Here is a 21,721-nt window from a genome sequence, read left to right on the forward strand (position 1 = left end):
CTCACTCTGTGAGCTTCTCACGGCCGTGTGCTTTCGCTTCTCAGCCGCTTACCCTTTCCTTCTCCCTGCTCGCTCCCAGAGCCCTTAAGTCTCGCCTCGATTAAGTGATCTGACCACCGCACACCCGTGTGGGTGGTGAGGTCTTCTGGGAGCTGGATGGCTTTGCTTCGGCAGCCATTTTGTGATTGGAGGCGGTCAGGCGGACCCTGAAAGGGAACGTAGCGCCCGCCTACTACCCGTCCACTTGCGACTGCACAGCTTTAATATCGCAATGTGCTTTCCCTGAAGTCGTCTTTCATTCACTCTTCACAGTGTGAGCCCCTTCATCATCCCACCAGGAGGCATTTACAAAAGGAGGATGTGGTTCCTTGCATCGTCAGGCGCCAATTTGGACTCATTGTTTGAGTATTCATCTGTCTCTATGTTGGTTTCTCAAAATCCGTTCATCCAAATCCCCCTGACTTAGTATGTTAAAACCCACCATAGCCATGAATCACACCTGAAGAATGTGTCTGATTTGGCCTTTACAAGACAGGGCCTTGAATTCAACGATTATTTTAAATGAATGATGTAAGAGCAAGAGTGGATTTATTCTTGTCCAAAGTGAGGTTCTAAATATTGATGGGCAGGGGACGGTGGAGCCTTTTGTGACCTCTTCAAAAAGAGCAAAATAACTCGATCTGGAGAGTCTAAACATCTGTGACATATTGAGAGCCGGGAGAAGAAGTGAATTAATTCTACTGTAGCGCTGTCGGCCACAACATCAGCAGGCATGTCAAGAAGATAACAACTCAGATTTTAAAATTGGTGGCACTATAACCCCAATTCATCTCTAAACAATGGGTGGTTATGCCTAAGAGAGCTAGCATGACGTTGCATGCACAACAAATCTAAATATATTTTGTGTGAAATAAACATAAAGAGAGGTACTCTTTATGTTTATTTCACACAAAATATTAATATATTATCTTCTGTGTTATTTATTTTGTTCTCCTGTGTATGCGTTAAGATTTTTACCTCAATTAATCTCATAAAAACGAAATCAAGGGGAGAAGGTCAAGACAATTATGATTTTTCTGTAAAAACAAATAAGCTACAGAGAAAAGGAGTATCACCATTTTCGTGTACTTCTTCATTAATGCAGTTCATTATAATTTTCTACACGGGCAAATGGTGCAGAGTTGACTGGCCAAGCTGAAGTATATCATGAGGTGTAAATAACACCTGTGACAGTCATTCAAGATTTATCCATCAACACAGAACCAAAGCAAATAGCTGGACATCAAACGTATCGCCTGTATTTACTTAAATTCCCAGCATTTTTGCGCCATATAAAGCCATGTTTAACTATTATCTTAACTACAAGTCTGAAAAACGATAGCGATGAAGCAGGATCCAATTAAAAGGAGCACCATCATTTTGAAAGGGGAAAAAAATATTACTGCGTAAGCTCTAATGCTGTTTGCATCAGTGTGCGTTTTTGTTCAACTCTGGTTAATGTGGTTGCATCTGTAAGAACGGTTGTCCCGAAAAACTTTTTGTGAAAAGTTCAGAAAGGCAGCGGAAATCCATCAAATCCTCAATCATCTCACCTGCAATGCTGACGCCGATGTCCCTCCTTCATCAGATGTCATTGTTAAAGGTTGTTAAAGTAGTCACGGCACGACAGTGTGAATAAGATGAACGCTCACCCCATCTCAGATTGCCATCATTATCTGTGTCTGGCTGCTGATTGTGAAGTTAGCTGCTGAATTCATTATCATGATTCAAGAAATGAATTGAAGAATTGAAAATAATTGATTCTCATCGGACTCTGAAACTGTTCTGTCGACTGGAGCCTCATCTACATATCGTTAATGGAATATATTTACATTCGTCAGGCTTCACCGTGATTCACCGCAACCGCCTCCATCACGCATCGCACAGGGCGCGATGTTTATCACTAAGGTGCGGTCAGAGCATCACGAGAGGTAGTGAGTGACATTTCTCATTTCTCATCAAGTCTTTGCTCCAACGGGCTTAGCATATAAACAGCCTTAGTTTCTTTGTCATAATTGGGCATTTTCAGATAAGAAGCATATCTGCTGCTGCAGCCGAGCCTGTGAGGCTGCCATCCCATCAGCACCCGAGCACTGCAAGTGACATGCATGTCTGATGGCAACAGCCTCAGAGGCGACATGAGCTGAGGGACAACAGCCGAGCTCAAGCAATCACCCATGCAGCGCCGGTCAGCGGAGTTAACTCAATAGCAGCACATTCACTCGCTGCTAGGAATGTTTAAAAAACATTTTTTTTAAGAAGCATATTTTTTGAGCATTTCTGCTTCAACTGACTGATATGAGTAATCCACTCAGTACGACCGTAAGGCCATCAGAGAGCGAAAATGTGTAACTGATGTTATTTGTTTATTCATTTGATGTTTTTCTTACTTGCATACATTTTCATATACAAGACTTGCAAATGAACATTTGCTTTACCCCGTCAGCAGGGTACACTAAAGGTCAACTCAAGATACATTTACCATCAACTGAATGTTAGTAACTCAGTTAGCTGTACTGGATACCATTTCTCTGACATGACTTCAGCCAGAAAACTTACCTAACAGTTATTTCCTAATCAGTCAAACAGTAAAAAAAAATGCATATCTATATTTTTTGAATAGCTGCAGCCAATCTTATTAGTATTAATTTAAGCCAGGCGGCCTAACAGGGCTTCAGCTGGTCAGTCACAAGGAGGACATATGTTTGGTTTTTAATGCAGTACTTAAGGTCAAAACTCGGCCTTAATACACTTGTTAACAAGCTTAAAACCTCTCGTCTGATTACCCGAATATGGTGGCAACTGCGTGAGAGCAGTGCTTCTGTTTCTGCGCAGAATGAGCTGTAGATAAATCTGGACCATTGTTTTCCTGTTGGTAGTCCGTCTGACCTTCCATCACACGACTATGAAAAGGGAATTTTGCGACCTGTTTATGTCCTTCAAATCTAATTGGAGCTTGCTGTAGCTCCCGTGGCATACCATTGCTGGGCAATAAACAACAGAGGGAATGGGCAATTACACCACGTCGCTGCTGGACATGGAAATAGTTATCGGCGCGCTGAGTCCTTCTCTGAGCGTAGTTATTCCCAACAGCCATGGAATACTATTTGTGGTCTGCGCACGACTTAGAAAAAAGGGGGCAGTGACCTGCTATATGAGGATATGATTAAGTATGCCATTAAAGAGCTCAAGACAAATCGTGGAGCGGTGGTGACAGCCAGAGATTGTTTCCAAGCCCGTGTGCACTCCTGGCTACACACAGCGGACGTCAAAGAAAAATGACGTACCTGCAATGGAATCTCATTTTCGTCTCAGACTTGGATTGTGTTGAAGAGCTATGTGCCTGTGTCGAGTTTGTTTGCAAATCGTATATATTTTAATTAGTTTGAAGTGGTGAATCCAGCTAATTGAAAATGTGAAGCTCAATTTAGAATCCAGTGTAACACCCTGACTTACAATTACAACTGTTAAGCAATAGAGGAAGAGAATGTGTTTCAGCCAAGTCTCAAATCCTACCACTCAAAATTGAGACAAACTAAAATAATTCGTAATCATTTTCTGCTTGGACAATTTCAATGTGTAATGACATATGGAACTTTAGTAAGTGGCCCCGATGCTTTTTTCTTTTTCCTTTAGCCCGAAAAGGGTTTTTCAAAAACAGACGGTTTCTTTCTGTCCTACAGTGAAATGATGTGGGGTTGCCTTGTCTCCAAATGACTGAGAGGACACATTTTACTCTTTGAGAGGCAGGGCCTGCTGGCTGGATGGCCAGATGCCGAGTATAACTGACAGTGACAGAGTGGCCGTCAAAACACTGCCGACGCTTGGGCGTAATAACAAAATCATGCAGAACCAGTTTCCCGCACTGGGGCTGTGCGAAGCTGTGAAACCGATTGATGAGCAAACTGTCAAAAGGACTGTCGGAGCACTATTTCTGGATCATTCGAACATTCAACAAGTTATAAAAATGCTTACTTTCCGTATATGTTTGAATTCAGGGGTTTTACAGCATGTGCAGGGCTGGATTGCAATTAAAAGGGTATTTAAATGTCTGCGCCCTCTACTGGTGAGAAGCATTAAATAGAATTCAAGACACCCCATCCATCACAGAAAAGACCATTCTGAGGAGGAGTAACAGGCGGGCAAAAGGTTTCTGCTTCAATAGTAACCAGCTCATAATATGTCCACCATCACCGTCAAGCGAATAGGTTAAAGGATACAAATATCAATCAGTGGGTCGTTACTACTGGAGCCGACTCTCTGCATCAAGACCTGTGTGCGTTCAAGACCTGATCTGATCTGTGGAAATATAAAACACTACAGACACTGAGGAATGTCATCAGAGTTGTGGGAGGAGAAGTACCCTCAACGTTCTGCAAGTGAGCACCGTGTACTTCATAATATACACAAAAAACGCTCTTGAACTGCATTATAAAGCCTTTGTATTGGCCACAAATGTATATGAGAACAGTAATTGAGTGAAAGCTCTTTAACACATAGAAATGTAATGCTTTAGCGTGATTTAAAGCCATCACGTTCAAAAAACTAATTTGACTTTAAATGTATTAAATTATAGATTTGGAAAATCTTGTCCTTGTCAGCCCTTTCACGGATATGTTGGGATAATGCCTTGACATCAGTTGTGATAGTGTGTATTTCCCAGAGGGGAATACAGGTAATACACATATCAAACGTAACCTGATTTTAAATGTTGCTGTTCTGCTGAGGCAACCAGACCTGCCCCTCAGACTAATGGCCGTGTAATGAAATACAGGTCCGTCATTCCTTTATGGAGCCATTACCTGATACTCCCCATCAAAATTTAGGCAGCCTGTTCAATCTGTTATGTTTCAGTGCGTCCCAAAATTTGAGCTGCTGCTGTGCCACTGACTTCCACTGAGTGAGATTCTACACAGAACAGAACACAACTACAGACATCTACTTAAGTTTATGTGAAGTTTACAACAAGTCAATTGTGAGTTTAGGGTCTTGCGATCTGACAGGCTGTTAAAGTAACAGCCTAGTAAAGTCTGTTAATGCAATACAAGCACATACACCAAGTACTGTAAAACATCGGCATTCTTTCCTAACAAGCAGGGCCTTTATCACATATCACATCACAATTTTTCATATGTAAACTCATCCGCTTGTTCACTGTCTTTTAGAGACAGGAGAACGCAGGCTGACAGAAAAATATGCATGAGTCATGGTTCAGGTACAAACAAACCCCACAGCATGCAGCCTAGTGTGCACTTTTTGTATTCTGAAACAAATGGAACCGTACGATGGTGCTCTACAATGCACACAGTCTGCCTACAGTCACAATTCATAAAGTGATTCATTTGCTTCATCGTGATGATGACTTCGGTAGGTCTTTTGATATTGAGATGGTCGAATCCTTATCCTACCGTTTAACTGGTTGTAGACCACATCCTCCAGCCTCTCCAGCCGCTGGAGAATAGACTGCCTGTCCACCAAGTTGGAAACTTTGCCAGTCCTGGCTCGCAGCCTCTGGTCGGACATACGCCCTATCTGGATGAGCTCCTCGGACCGGTCCTGGATCCTGCAGTAGACCGAGAACAGGATGATCCCCACAAACACTAAAATGTTGACGGTCAGCAAAGTTTTGATTTTGCGTGCCACGGCCATCAAAGAGAATATCGTCCGGCTGACTCAGTCAAGCCCAGCAGCTGTCCATGTGCGGTGGCCTGCTTTTCCACCGTGATGCGGGAGGAGGATCTTCTGCTCGCTGTGGAGAAGGTCAACTCCTGCAGACCCGAGGAGCTGTCGATTCAGCACCACGGACAGCGGCGGGGAAGGTCGCCGCAGGCGGCCACGGCTCGTGGCTGCAGCCGGTGAGCGAGGTTTTAATTTTAAAAAAGGGCTCCTTTAACTAAGAGAAACAGCTGCACGCACGCTACGCGGACGTTCGAGCTACATATTACAAGCTAGACACAACGCCGATGGGAGAGCATTCATCCTTCAGAACATCCCGCGGGGGTTGAAAAACATCTTTCTGTCCATCTTACAGGGGACGCGTCGCCATGACCGCTCGCGTCGAAACATCCTCCGGCTGCTCCGTGGGATCCTCCCCCCCTCCCCTCCTTTTTCCGGCGGTGTGGTCACTTGATCCGTCCCGCTGTGTAAACATCAACCCGGGGAGCTTATGTGCAAAGAATATGTGCATGCTTCAAAAACAAGGCGGCGTCTCTCTCCCCCCTCTCGCTCGCTCTCGCTCTGCCTCTCTCTCTCTCTCTCTCTCTCTCTCTCTCTCTCTCTCTCTCTGCTGTGTTTTTGCTCGGTCAGTCCTGTTTCCCTGGTCGGCGGTGCAGGGTGACTTGAGAGCAGATTTGCCCTCACATGCGGGTGGGAGAGCTGCAGCCGGGCTCTGGCATCACCCCCCCCCCCTCCCCCCAAACCCTCCCGCGTCCTGATATTTAGAGGCTCAGTCATGAATATTCACCAGCAGGATGGAGGAACCCGCACGACTGTGGAGGCAGCTCATACTTGCGCTCGGTGGAGCGACCCTACCCCCACGTATCTGTTGGTGAACTGTGGAAATGTTAAGATGTGTTAACAGATTCTTTGTTACTTGATCCGTAAAGTTTCCGCCTCACCTCCGATGCAGCAGGAGCAGCTTAAGTTGTTTATAGGGTCCAGTGTGCGTGTAATGCAGCTGGCCGTGTGTGCATGGTCAACCTCAGGAGTGTAATTATCATTTCACTAATCGCATGCACGGGTTGTACTTCACCATTAGAACTACCAAACACAGTGAGACAGCCATGCAGATTCAAACCGTCAAACAGGAGCTATTACAAATCACTCTCCTCACAAATAAATATACTGTTACCTCTGAGCGTCTCACCTCCAATTCCTAATGAATAATGAATGAAAGTAAATTACACACAGTGAGATTTTGTCAGACCGTGTGCTTTCACTTAATTAGTCAAAAATCAGACGGCAACTCTCGCAGATTACGGACTTCATCAGAGGATGTCATAAAGGTACAAATGTTGTTCCGCACATCTTGCAGGGATCTGATGGATGCAGGTCGCTCTTTTTAAACGCATTTTGGTCCCCGCCAAGGATTTAGTAAAGTAATGACTCTTCTGTAACAAAGTACTCCAGTACATGTTCACGAGTTAATCAATGATTTTTAAGGCTAAGTATCTTTGCAGGGCTGAGAAACTGCAAGTAATCGTTCTCTGTTGGTCCATCACTAGCAACGCATGTCATGTTGTACATTGGATCTTTTGAATTTTCATTTGTGCAGCCTTAAAACATAACTAAATATAATACCCATGGATGTAAGAAATAAAGGCAGTGTGGAAGAAAAGTCTTTGCCCCAAAGAGGATATGAAAACATGGTAGTAAGTGCTTTATTGGGCCCCATATAGTACACTACACTGGGGTTTTAGTGCAGCGGACGTTCTCGTCATTAGAAGCTGAGCAGAGTTGGGTAGAGTCCTACATGGCCTGGCAGAGTGGACACTTTCAGACAAGATGCTATTAAGCAAGGGAAGCCAGATGTCAACAGATCATCGACATGCACTGCATTGCAGGAATACATTCAGACGCACAATGAGAGCTCAAAATACATTTTCATCAGCTCTTGTGTTTCGGTAGTGTATTTAACATACAGTATTTAACTAACCACATGCCAACTTGTGTGCCCTTGCTATTGTAATCAAATAAAGCTTATTTTTGTATGTGTAAATGAAATGGAATGAAAGTAAGACCTTGTGGTGTCTTTAAAAGTTACTTTCAGTGTAGTGTTAACTTAAAGTTGCGAGCACAAAGAAATATATGTTAGTTTCAAAAAATGTAATCATAAAAGTGTGTCCTTCCTTTGTACTGCGCATTTTCTGGAAAAATATGCGAGGTTTTCTTTTTTCCTCAGAGAATGAGTTGTTTCCACCATCTGTATTCACACATCTCATCTCATATGCATAACATTTGGATTTAAACGCAAACAACAGTATTCACTGCAAGCTGCATCAAGGTCACTGTGAGCATTGTAAAAAGAAAGAGAAAAAGGAAACTGACAGTTCGGTTTCATTAGGAACATTGGTGCTGACGTAGCTCAGCCAATTATTCATGTTTGTCCGCATCCGGCTGACATGCAAACTTGCTGTGTCGCTTTTAGAATAAGGGACCCAGTGCGAGACACTCTGTGGTCACTAATGTAGTGAGCTGTCTGCTCTACTGCCAGAGCTAAGTTCATCCATTATCACTTTGACCCGCAGGCTAACAGCTAAGCCCCAGTTCTGTCTGCCTTAACTTAGCTCATTCGCATTCCACCTACAGCCAATTCTCCCCACTGGGCTGCTGTGTGAACAGTTGATTTGCTTAATGCCTTAAATGAGTTTATATAATAACCCCGGATTGATCAAGCCACAGGCACATGTAAATATATTTTAGTTAAATATATATATAGTTGAAGCAATACTGCAAACAGCTGAATTTCTATCGTGGCGACGGCCTCTTCAACACACAATGCGCTCCTTGACCTTGGCAGACAACTGTGGCTATAAACACAATGCATCACTCAGTGGCAACCTAATAACAAATGTAAAGTGCTTTTCTCAAGTGGGGACAAGGAAAACCTTGGTGTTAATGAGACAAAGACAGAAGCAGCTTTGCTTCTGTAGACAACAACAAAACAAAGGCAGGATTTATCAGTGTATGAACTACCAAAACCCTAGAGATGTCCACATGGGACATTTAAGGAATATTTAGGATTTCATTTGTCAATATGGACATAAGTCTCCTTGCAATGTGTTTGTATAAATGGGGAAGGAGCTCTCCGGTTGCACTCAAATGTTTCTTGATTTATGGCAGAAGAAATTACATCTTGCCAGTGTACCGATGCTTGATGGGCGAATCAGTGCAGGTAATTACAAAAGACTAATGAAACAACGAGTCAAGGGAATGAATCCCTGCATCAAAAAATGTAATCAAAGATAAACGGACTATCCATATTAGTCATTATGCTGGGAAGATTATTGTCCTAAACCCCTGTGTACACCAGCAATGGACTTTTTTTTAATCAAAAGCCATTATTCTGCTGACACCTTCTACTCGTCTGCAGATTGATTGATATTCCATGCCTCATGAACTTTCCTCCAGTTTATATTTCATTTTCTTGATGAGACAACAGATTCGCTGGGGAAGAAAGGAGCTATTTAGGGTTTTAAAAAAATAATACAGAAATTAAAATGCACGCTAAAGAACAACACACACACACACACACATATCAGGAACAAATATATGGCGCTCCATACGTTAACTAAATGGTGCATTACAGTGCATTGATGGAACTGTTTGGATTTCTACACGGTCAATGCTAAACCATTTAAAGCAGAATGAGCTGTAATTAAAAGCAACAAAAGCTCATACCATATTTTGGGCTCTGGAGACAAAGAAGACCTTAATCTTCCTGGAATTATTCAACATGTTTGAGGTCCTGTCTGTAATTTCAAAAACAAATGCAAATGTAAAAATCATGCTGCTTCATTCTCAGTGAAAATACTGTTGCAACCAGTGCTGATTAGCACAGAAGGCCTGAAGACTGAACTAGCACGTCACATTTCTTTTAATACATACAATCATGCATAGAATACCTAAATTGAAAACCCAAATAGTGTAATGCCCGCTAAATAATTAGTCAAAATTCACTTTAATCCTAACAAAATAGGACATGTTTAAATGTTCACACACACACATTTTGTGTAAAATAAAAAATGAATTGCCATGAAATCACTTTGGAAATATTACTGAGAAGAATAACTTAGTAACAATATTTGCCATGGTGTGATATGTTATACAATGAGGACACGGCCACAATATTGCACAGCTATATGATAACAACAGACATTCTTAAGCTTTCATCATTAATGCTTTATTAACACAACTAACTTATGGTTAAGCTGAGGATATTTTGAAAGTTGCAGACAGAAAGCCACTAATTCATTACCATTTCTTGTCTATCTGTGGCAAAAAATAAGCAGCAGCCAACATCTAATCCAGTGCTCCAATCACAGACCTGCAGCAGTCACAGAGCTAGTGGCTAATCAGTAAAGAAAAACACACACGCACAAACAAGCCTACATGTGCATGCAAACCAGTGCTTGCATAAACAATGTGGCACACATTGATGATGGCGCTTCCTCAGTTAAAAAAAACAAAAAAACATTTGCCAATTGCTGACAGAAATTCATTCAAAGAAAAACATTGAATAATTTAATGAAACTGTTCAATGCTAAAGATATTGTAAATCATTCTGGCATATGATCTTAAGATATGCATCAAACCGAATATATTGCAATTTTGTACATAGAGTGTGCATACATTTCCTCACGTTGCTGTGATGGCTTCCATCACTGCAGCCGGTGCTCACTTCAAAAAGAACAAAATGGTTGTTGGGCGCTTGGATTAAAGGATAAAGATGGCCAGACTGGATCGGAGTGGAACAACACGCTGACCATTGTTAAGTAAACGTCACCGCCTGAAAACCTTACTCCTAAATCCGAGCATTTGCAAGCTGCCTTGGATGAAGACGCCATGTTGCAGTACATCCTCTTACTGCCACAGATAATATGCTGCTGTGAATGGGGCTGACAGAAAAGTATTTTGCCATTTACCAGGAATGAAAAAGAATAAAGTGTAGCAAACATGCATCAAAGCAGCATGTCCGGTCCCTCCCATTAAACCTTTTTTATGCTCAATTGTAATCAAAGGTAGAGGCGCATACAAGCAGCATGTCTCCCAGAGAAAATAAGCATGTGGGTCTGCTGTGGAAGAGTGCATGTGGGAGGGTGTAAAGAGGAGGGGAGGGTGGCAAATTACCGTACAGCCGCGCAATGGGTGAGGTGTGCGTGGAGAGAGGGTGAGCCACAGGGGGGTTGCTGAGGCTGGAGGTGGAGACGGGTGCAGAGGACTGCAGGTCATCGCTCGTCCTCGCGCTGCTCTCTATTCAAAATCCACTCACACACTCCGCACTCCCCGATGGCTGATTAAAGGGCAGAAAGAGAGCAGGAGACGGAGGGAAGGGGCGGCTAGGGGCCGGGTTTGTGGTGGGGCACCTGCCCCCCCCCCCCCCCGCCCCCCCTCCCCGAGGTGCCAGTCTGAATGTTATCTTTGAGCAAGAGTTGGGATGAAATAATGGTCCACAAAGTGTGTTTATGAACACATACTTGAGGCCTTGAGCCTGAAAAATACATGTTTATTTATTTATTTTTTTCTTAAGGCTATCAGTGAGTATGAATGTTTCTATTTGGCATTAACGTCATGTAGAATCACAACACACACTGAAACTAATTTTATGCGTTAGTGGCTTTGATTTGTTATTTGATGTCTTTGGAGCAGAACAAGATAGTGGTGCGTGACAGTACCCATAATGAGAATGCAGCCAGATAGTGATGCATGGTGGTAACCATGCAGCCAGTGGAGCACGGTGGAGATCCACTAGGCAGAAACCATCCCGCCTGATTCACGAGAGATTTGAGTTTGAGCATTTCACATTGCATAGAAGCAATACAAGTAGGACCTCGTAAACATACTGAAATTCTCACTCAAACAGGAGACAGAGTTGACACACACACACACACACATTTGTCATGCGCCAAGGCTGCTCATCTTCGGAGCAGGAATATATAGTTGGAAGAAAAGGTGAAACATAATGTTTAGTCAGTAAGTCCGTGCTTTTTCGCACAGAGGCACATTGTGTTCTCATCTTCTGCCCCACTCTTGTGGGGCAGAAGATGATTGTCTGCATGTGAGGTTGACTACCAGCACTCGTTCATTGCTCAAAGCCCGCCCCTCCCGTTTTAGCATGTTTATCTTCCAACTATACATTTCCGTGCCAAAGCCTGCTCAAAGGTCACGAAGACCTTTGAGGAGCTTCGACACGTGACATGTGTGTTAACTCAGTCTCACATTACTTATCCTGTTTAATGATTTTATACCGTGTTTGATTGAGAATCTTTCAAACACATACACAGACACACAAAACAATAGTTGCTATGACTACGTCCCACTGAATTTGTTGTGATTTGCAAAGACATTAGGGAATTGGGCCCTGTGTTGTCACTGAAGAATATACCAGGTATTTATGTCAGTTTATGAATTCCATGAGATTTAGAACACAGCAAACGGAGCCTTGACTAATTCTGGCCATTAATGGTAACTACATGCCAATAGGGTCATGGTGAGTCAAAAAGATGAATGGGAATGGACCCAAATGTAAGTAGACACAGGGAGCAGAAGGATGATGAATGGGGATTTTAATAAAGAAATATACAAAAAATTTAGCAAGTGATTTCTCCAATGCGTAGCTGAAAGATTCCAAACAACACAAAGTGGGACAAGGTAAAAGTATGTGTGCGGAAAGGATTTTACCAGGAACAAAGCAGACCAACCCACACTGGGTTTAAATAAGCTGGAGAGATGAAGGTGAATAGACACAGGAATAGACAGGAGAATTACAATGCATTAAATCATACAAAAAATGTGTAAAATGAAGTAAACACTGTACTGTACTGTACTGCACTGTAGAGTCAGGTAACCTTAAAATACCACTTAGCCAAAAACAAAATTGTCAAAATATAATTCATCTATACGAGAAGTGATCTACCTGCTATGACTGCAATCCTACGTCACCAGAGAAGCGACATATCTCATTTAGGCTGAAAGCGGCAGTGGTATCATATGTGAAGTGACAATTACATATATTACGTGCAGGTCGAACAGCAGGATACAGCTCGATTAAGTGACATTTTTACCTAAAATGTGCAACATTGAAAAAAAATGCCGCACACCATCCGCAGTGGTACAAAAAGTCAACTATATCAGCTCAAAACATTTGCGAGCGCAGGGTCTCAGGTGTCTCTGGTGGTAGTTTTGTCCAAAGCTGACTTCGGATGGAGAAGAACTAAACCAGCAAGGTGAGATAGAATGTCTTGATCCGAATTGCACAATGTTGTAATGTAGAAGGAGTCAATGGAACATGGGGAAAATAAAAACAGTTTTAACGTGAGTGATTTTGACGGGTAAAAAGCAAATCTATGGATATGAAGCTGTGCTCTGTGTGCAAATGTGTATCTTATGTTCACTTCGGTTCACATCCTCCAGGGCGTCCTGGCTCGGCTCTCCGACAGAGCCGTGTCTTTTTCACCCGTTTGCTAATCCTGTCTGCATCCTTGCCCTTGATGTTTCCACCCCAGCACTCTGTACTGCAAAGCAGAGAGTGCTGGCCAACTCTGATTGGTGGGGATTTTGAGTTGAGTGTTCGTGAGCCTCCTGGAGAAGAGTTAATGCGGAGCACTAAACCAGCCTGATGGTTGTGGAAGCGAGTGGCCCGAATTTCATTTCATTGATCATTTATTTTTGCGAATGTGATTTGATATGATAACGAAACACATTACCACTCATCTTTCTTCCATCCATACAAAGTGATATATTCGAAGGCCCCTGGTTATTGCACTTTGAAGTGTTTCCCTCTGGGGGAAGGATCAGGTCGGAGTGGCTTTGGCATTACTCACCAAACATCCTTCAAAAAATCTCTCGCCACTCGTGCCTTGTTCACTCCGCTAACCTTTGCGGCTCTTTCCATTAAGCTTCTATTGCACATAGCTTAACTGGCCGACTTGGTTTGGCCACTTCAGCATAGTGAAATAAGTACTGGGTGTCAGTATAAGTGATTTTATAAACATGTTGGAATAAGGCATCATATCATTTTGCCACAGACGATAAGAGGGTTAATTTACATTTAGCTAAAACCATGTAATGGAATGCAGTTACCATTACTAGTGAGCTGCAGCCCGGCCAAAAGGCGTGGCCGAGGCTGGCGCAGCAAAATGTGTGCTTTACAGCAATAGGACATACACTAAAACACTATTACACTATAATTATACTAGATGTCTGTTTTAGTTAAATAGTTTTAAAACAGCTGTTTTTTTATTTCAAGTTGCTTATGTTAGCAATTTATTTAAAAACCGCATAAATATGACTGATGTACATGCAGTTTATTCTTTCCAAAAACCAGTGCATTACATCAGAGTCTTAAAACACCAAATGAGGCCCCGTTCTTGAAAACTTTCTGTCGTGAAGTTGAACAGGATTATCCATCTTATAGGACAAACACAGACAAAACACTGCCAGGTGAGACAAAACACCAACCAATTTTTCTTTATTAAGAACCCCTCAGGCCGAAACAAAACCATTTGAGGAATTACTGCATTTTAAATGTTTACTATATTCAAGGAAATGTAATTATCTGCATTGATGGGGATTGTCTATCATTGTCCGTGATGTTGGGTGTTGCCTGGCATGTTAAATATTTTCTTTCTTTGGACCGCGAATGTTCTTGGACCTGAAAAATATGCTAACCAAAAGTGTTATCCTCACAAGCCAATTTGAGGTTGTAGATACTGTATTTGCCAGTGGTGATGCCGCACCTCCCTCACAAGGACACCAGTGTCTTCCTTGGGGGAGCTTTTGTGACAGATCTGCTCCGCCCTGTCTTCTCTATAAAGAAATAGTCAGAACATTGGGATGCAGGAACATTTTGATAGATATAGTATTTATTGCCAATCCTGTGCCCACACACACTCTGCAGCATCTATGAAATGAGTGGCCTACATTTTGGCATTAAGTGCTTGTTCTCTTTATGGATTAGGCTTGTGACATTGTACACCCCCCCTCCCCCTCCCCCCCAGTACTCTAAATCTTCTACTTTTTGCTCTTTTACATCCAACGCAAACTGCTGACACACTTGGGACACAAATAGGGGTGGATCCGGAACAAAAATCACCCTGAAGCTTCCCTGTCTTGCAAAATCGGCTTAAGCGATACGGAACTAATTATTGCTGAACCAACTCCTTTAAATTCTTAGTAAATGCAATTTTTTTTAGTGTGGCTTTTCTTTCAAAATGCCAATGTTAACATTAAAGTGTTGGAAAAATTGCAATGTGTGCAGAGAGTGTCTGTATCCTCCTACACGTGATAACCGTGCACGTCCCGTCAGCAGATAGACGATGTCTTTATGACCTCCTGGTGACCTGTAGGGCAAAACGATATGTCCCGCGGAAAAGAACATGATGGTTCTCATGTTTCAGCTATTTATTTGGTTGCTGGAGAAGAAGACCTTTAACAAGCCTTGAAGCACTGTGTTATCAATTCTGTCTCCTACTTGCAAGTATATTTAATAAATGTCCTGTTGAATGATTTTGCACCAGTGTGAAGTAAGAATTTCTCTAATGTAAAGAATTTCTGCATTATTCTGTGATAAATTCCCAGCCATGTTGGGGAGCATATTTGTGTGTTTTCTGTTGACGTGTGTTGAGCATCAACAAAACAATCCCCTGGAAGATTTGACAATCTGTGCTGAAGACAGACAGTTACTCAAATACACTTACGTTGTGTTTCTTAAGGAGATTATAATTAGTGCACCGTGGCAGGTCTCCACACACATCAGTAGTGTTGGGAGTAACACGTAACGCATTACTGTAATTCCACTACTTTTAGTGGTAACGAGCATGTAACGAAGTTTTTTTTTAAATAAATGAACGCAGTTACAATTACTGAAATTGAAATGAGTTCGTTACTCGCGTTACTCTCTTTTGTGACGCGAAGCGGAGGGCCGGCAAATAGTAAGTAAATAGCTGCCTGTCAGCACTAAATAGTTGTGGCCACCAAACGTTGTGTGTCACAGAATAGTCGCCGTACGTGCATGTAAACAGCATCGCGTCGCTCATGACAAAAGAGCGCAGGCCCGCGGATGCTGCAGGCATCAAACAACCACGGCTCCACTTTACACGGACTGCAGTGCAGCCGATAAACCGGGCGGAGCTGAATAGGTTGATTGCTCCGTATGTTGAAGATGAGATGCATCCTGTCAACTGTCGAGTCAGTTGCCATCAGGCAAATGCCTGAAACAGTTATTCTGTATTAAGTTAAGTATTAAAAAGGACTTTTGTACTCTTGCTTGATTTGAAGGCCTGTTGCGCTGTTGATTACAATAAATAGGTCTAAAAAATATGTTTATTGTGTTTGACTGTTCAGTACTATTTATATTCATTACATTTAAAAAGCAGACATAAAAGTAACTTAAAAGTTACTTTCCAGAGTAACTAATTACTTTTGATACACAGTAACTGGTAAGTAATTCAATTACCTTTAAAATAAGTAACTAGTAACTGTAACTAAATACTCATTTTCAGTAACTGGCCCACCACTGCACATCAGCTGCAACGACTGCGCTCTGCCTGCCTGTAATGTCCCCAAACAGACCCACCAACGTGACCAAGGTAGCGGATGAAACAGCTGTTGGACGCCCTCTCAAGCTGATTGAGTAAAGCTCATTATCTGCAACCGTCACAGTGAATCTATTTCATCAGTGCAACAGCTCTCTATATCAACTGTCGCAACTCATCTCACCCGATTGCGTTGCGACCAAGCTCTTTTTATCGCCTCCGCCTCTTTTAGCAGATTGACTCAACGCTCTTATGAAACCATTCTCTTCTCTGTTGTGGTCAGTGACGATTGATGGATGTAGATATAGATATAGAAAATAACACCTCAAGATTGTGACCTTTGAGGGAACAATATATACTATTCAAGGCATGAATTTAACTGAACTTATTTACGTCACAGATTCATTTTGTAATTTTGTGGAGCAGCTGCGGGAATGTTTAATTTTACCTTGAGCAATTTATTTTTTTACATATTCTATCATTTGTAATTGTATACCATTGTTTAGATAGTTAACACTGAAAGTGACATCCATTCATTGTCCATCTCCTTTTCTGGGTGTTCTGGGTTATTCCCATGATGCTTCCAAGCTACAGCTCATTAAGTCACCACTGAGATATGGGTATTCTCCTTTCATTTGGATGTGATGAAAACAACTCCACAGTAAGGCCTCAAGGACTTTATTAGATTGCTTAAACAACCAGAACTTGTTCTTCTTAATTAAAAAGAGCGGCAGATTTCCTGTGAACAATTGTCCTCTACTTGAATTCTTCCCACATGATGACAGAACATGACATTTAAAAAAGAAATTCATTAAGGCGGTTTGCATCCCTGATGTTTCCTTGCGGTCGCTTTGGGACCATATGGTGAAAGTGGGAGTGTTTGGTTAATCAACAGTTTCACTTCAAGTTGCGGCTGGTTCATCTATAGCACCTTCACACCTGCAGTGACTGCTCCCATCTGCCTGCCTGCCACTCCATCTTACTGTCATTCACAAAAAAATAAATGCTGAGGTACTTCAACTACACTCCCACGACTCCATGCAGTTCCACTGTCCACTATCTAGCCATACATTTGAAAGTGCTTACTGATTTTGCATTCATCAGTGAAAACCTCCTGCAAGAGCTCACCAAAGTGAGAAGGAGAAGCGCATATTAAAATGGTAGAGACAACAGTGCTAACAAGCTGTGATATCCGCATCTGTATGTTGAAGTTCACCCACAATTAAGTGGGCCTAATATCTGCGCGCAAATTCACCGATGTGCATTAAACCACTTTCATTAAAACACAAAGGACTATAGTAACATTCAGGAGACAGCACTCATGTCTTTTGATTTGTGTTGGTGAATGTAACTGTTTAAATGGATTAACGACCGCCTTAGCTACGAAAACTACTGAGCCGAAATGCTCCTTTAATAGCGTCATAAACAAATGATTATTGATCTGTGCACGAGAGTGCCGCCAAAACTAAAAACGGGCAGTCTTGCCCTTGATTGATTCCCTGAGTGTGAACGTTCATGTACTGCATACTTTCTCAGGACATTTGTCAATCCGAATCTGAGCTCAATGTTCACTTTTATATGGAAATTCCCCATTAGTGCTCAGAATGATGCAGAGAGGTGACTCTGATCTCCATATAGTTCACGCATCATCATTTAAAGCAGGAAAAAATATATGATAACAACACAATTAAATGATTTCCTACCTTGCATACATGTCTTTTTTGCTTGGTAGTTCAAAGCAGTGTGATGATGGATCTTATTATGAATACTAATCTACATACCTGCAACAAACTCCCAGAAAGCTGCAGAGCTGCTGAGATTCAGCTGCTTCCAATTAGGATGAAGACGTTTCGGCTTTCGGCAGTTCATAATTGTTTTTTGATGTACTTTTCTTTTCCTTTATTTGTTTTTTGCTTTTAGTTTTATGTGAAGCACATTGGATTGTTTGGTTGTTGAAATGTGCTGTAAAAAGTACCTTGTCTGGCCTTGCCTTTTTAAATTGACTCATATGTATCCGTTACTAGAAGAAGCTTAAGGATAAACAAAGGTAGCAGTATAAATAAAAGGTATTGTTGACATTCGATCACTTCTCTCAAGTTTTCAACACTCTCATCATAGCAAACAAATGGCTCATGTTTGGGACGTCATTTGAAAACATTAAGGCACTAATTACATATTTCAAAATAACCAAAATGACAACCAACAGATATTTGCAATTTTCTTTTGCAATTTCTGATCATTTCCCATAAATGTCTCCAGAAAACAAAGAACACGTTTATTTCCGGTTTACCAAATGCTTACTTTTGATGATTGGGGGCAGTCATTACTTCCTTCGCTCTCTCCTCTCTCCTTGTAGTTGAACCCTCTGTATCCCACAAAAATGAAGAGTGGAAGCATGAGGAGAGACGCAGAATAAAAAAGCAGTCAGAGTCAGATGTATTGATAGCTATAAAAAATTCCCCTGATGGGCATGCTAATGAGTTTGACTTGCCACTCAGCCGATTTCTTCCTCCATCTACATATTCATTCCATGCAAACGGTTATTCACCACGGAGGTCCCTGTGAATAAGAACACAACGCACTCTCTACGATTACGATTTGCTGTTAATGCAGGGGAACTTATGGCACGTGTTTAATGGACTCACATGTCACTTGGCATGCGGTGCTCTCTGATCAGGATGCATATCACAAAGAAGCTGGTTTGTCTTCACAGCTTCATAGCTGACAGTTCTGCCAAAACCTTGACCTGTGCAGACAACACGTTATTTCTGCTGTCCCAATCCAGATCGGTACGCCCACAGAGTTACGTAGCCCGCTGTTTGTTATTAATCACTGGTCAATCAATGTCATGTGTAAGATTTGTGACGGGTCTCTGTCTTTCTTGTAAAGCCCCCGAGCAGTAGGGAGGCCCACTGGTGGGCAGGATCAATAACCGAGGAAAGACATTGGATTTTAAGCTAAAACACCCAAGAACTAAAGAGAGAAAAGGGACAGACTTGAAATCATATCCACTGAAAGTCATGTTATTCATGGGCATGGAATAATTTTTCTACCACACGCATGGGTCTTGTCACAGTAGGCATAAAAATTTAAATTTAAATGTTAAGTGCAAGAAACAGGAAAAGGCGTAAAAAAGTGTTCTCCTCTGTAATATTACTATGCTTTCTTTTATACAAACGCATGTCTTTACAAATCCTCAAAGGCATAATATTAAGTATTTTACCTTCAATAAGTGACTTAAACTTCGAACTACAGTGCTGAATGCTCAACTCCGACTACAAAAAGATGAGTTATTGTTTATTCAATTTATCGCGGCTGCTCTCAAAGCCAGTTCACAGCTCCCAGCTTTAGCAGAGTGCAGCACTCCCCTCAGAGAGTCACGATAAGAGCTTCTTCTGTCTACCACGGTTTAGCCTTTTTTACCTTTTGGGTTACAGAGGAAGAAATTTGAGAAGGGCCAGGCATTCACTGAGTTACACACTCAGATTTAAAATCGCTACACATAAACAAATATTTGAAGGAATATTTATGCACTAAATTGTAGGAAGTTGGATTTATAATCTGATATTTTGAAACAGATACTTGGTAAACTCTGCATAGATTATGCTTTTAAAGTGACCTGATATGTCTCTTATTTTTCTCCTGCGTGATCTAGCTTGGATGTCCTTTATTGGTTAAGACACAGGTATATTCTTGCCCATCCAAGTCCCATGTTAAATAAAATACATATTTTTAATAACGTATATTAAGACCAAGCCATAACATTCATGAGACAAACACTGATTGTTTGTAGTTTAGTTTAGCATTTCTCTTCTGAAACCCTGCAGATGACAGACAGCAGACTATCCAAATGCCTCTACAGATATACTCTCAAAAGATCAATGTGCCGCCTCGGATTAGTGGTGGACTTTGGTGCGAAAATGCATTTTTTGCAGTTTAGCATCAGGATGTGTTGATCGATTTCAAATGCCAGTGTTGTCCAGGGCCGAGCTAAGGAGCAGCATGCCAAATCCAAATACCCGGATGTGTTTATTGACGAAATATTGAGCTTTAGAACAGTGGACAGAAGATTTGCAGGATGGGACATCACATATTGTTTATGTTACAAAAGCTCAGCCTCGGTCAATTTTGACTTTTGCACATCTTTTATTAATTCTAATTCTTCTCAGCAGAATGAGAGTTGAAGACAGAAAGTACTCAAACTAGCTGTTAAAAATGTCCATAAAACCATAGTTGGACGGAAAAACACTTCATGTAATCTTGGTGATAAAGGTGGATTTTGTCATTTTACCTTGTGCCATTTATGACATTTTGTTAAAAAAAATACATTGGATATGAGTGAGCTTGTGAACCAGACAAGGATTTGTATCAGTGTGAATTATGTATCAAGCTTATGAATACTATAACAAGGTGTCGGGAGAAAGACCCACTCAGAGTGAAATAAGTAACGTCAGACACTGTCCTTGTGTAAAACATCACTTTTGTAAGAAGGTTAAAATTAGAAAAATAAGATAAGCGTTCTAAATGGTCTACTTAGAGGTTACATTACATTACATGCAATTTAGCTGATGCTTTTATCCAAAGAAACTTACAATAAGTGCATTCAACCATATGGATACAAACTCAGAAGAACAAGAAACAAGAAAGTGCAATTTCCTCAAATAAGCCAATTTACAATTTGCTATTGATAAGTGGCATTATAAGTACAATTTAAGTGCTACAATTGGTTAGTCTTTTAGTCAAAGATGGGGAAATAACGCTGAAAGAATTAATAATAATCCAAACGTTGTTTGCGAGACTATGCTATTCATCCTGGAATGATTGGTGCTGTGCATCCCAATGGAAAACACCTGCCTACAGAATTGGGGGAACAACGTCCTGCATTTTCCCTGGAAATAGAGAGCGGACATAATTACAGAAATGTGGAACTTAGAATTTTGGACATTATCTTTGGATAGTCTTGCAGCTTCTTTTTGAATTATAATTGTTGGAATAAAACTCCTATGATGGTATTGGTTGTTATCCTAATTTAACGCATCATACTTTCTGTTTTATGAGGATGTCTCTCTCTCCTTCTTATTCTCTCTCTCTCTTTCTCTCTCTCTCTCTCTCTCTCCATGTGTGTGACCACCAAAGATCAGTTTTTCATTCTTCATGCAGGTGTTCCAGTCACTCAAATAAAATATACCAATGTGCTAAGATCCAATAAATCACTGGGGTAATCATAGAAAGTGATGGAATGGGGAAATCCAGGCACACATAATCAATAAAAACTGAAGAATGATTTTCTTGCTTTTGCTTTCAGGGGGAAACATTTCATTCTTGGTCCTGGGATCTATTTTGTATGTGACATGAAAAATAGATTGTTATTTCCCCTCTCATGGTGCACCATTCAGTCTTTGTGAATAAACCAGATGTGTGAAAATAAG

The 21,721-nt window shown here is 41.4% G+C and overlaps 1 protein-coding gene across 1 annotated transcript in view; it reads right to left on the bottom strand.

The window, feature by feature from the left end:
- galnt9 (polypeptide N-acetylgalactosaminyltransferase 9) overlaps positions 1 to 6,429 on the bottom strand; it is a 58,812-nt gene extending 52,383 nt beyond the window's left edge. Inside the window, exon 1 of the mRNA XM_040195870.2 lies at positions 5,448 to 6,429. Within this exon, the coding sequence (XP_040051804.1) occupies positions 5,448 to 5,688 (241 nt within the window). The 5' untranslated portion in view covers positions 5,689 to 6,429. The remainder of the gene's footprint in view (positions 1 to 5,447) is intronic.
- Between the last annotated feature and the right edge of the window lie 15,292 nt (positions 6,430 to 21,721).

This window comes from Gasterosteus aculeatus, chromosome 13 (genome assembly GCF_964276395.1).
Source record: "Gasterosteus aculeatus chromosome 13, fGasAcu3.hap1.1, whole genome shotgun sequence".
Taxonomy (NCBI): Eukaryota; Metazoa; Chordata; class Actinopteri; order Perciformes; family Gasterosteidae; genus Gasterosteus; species Gasterosteus aculeatus.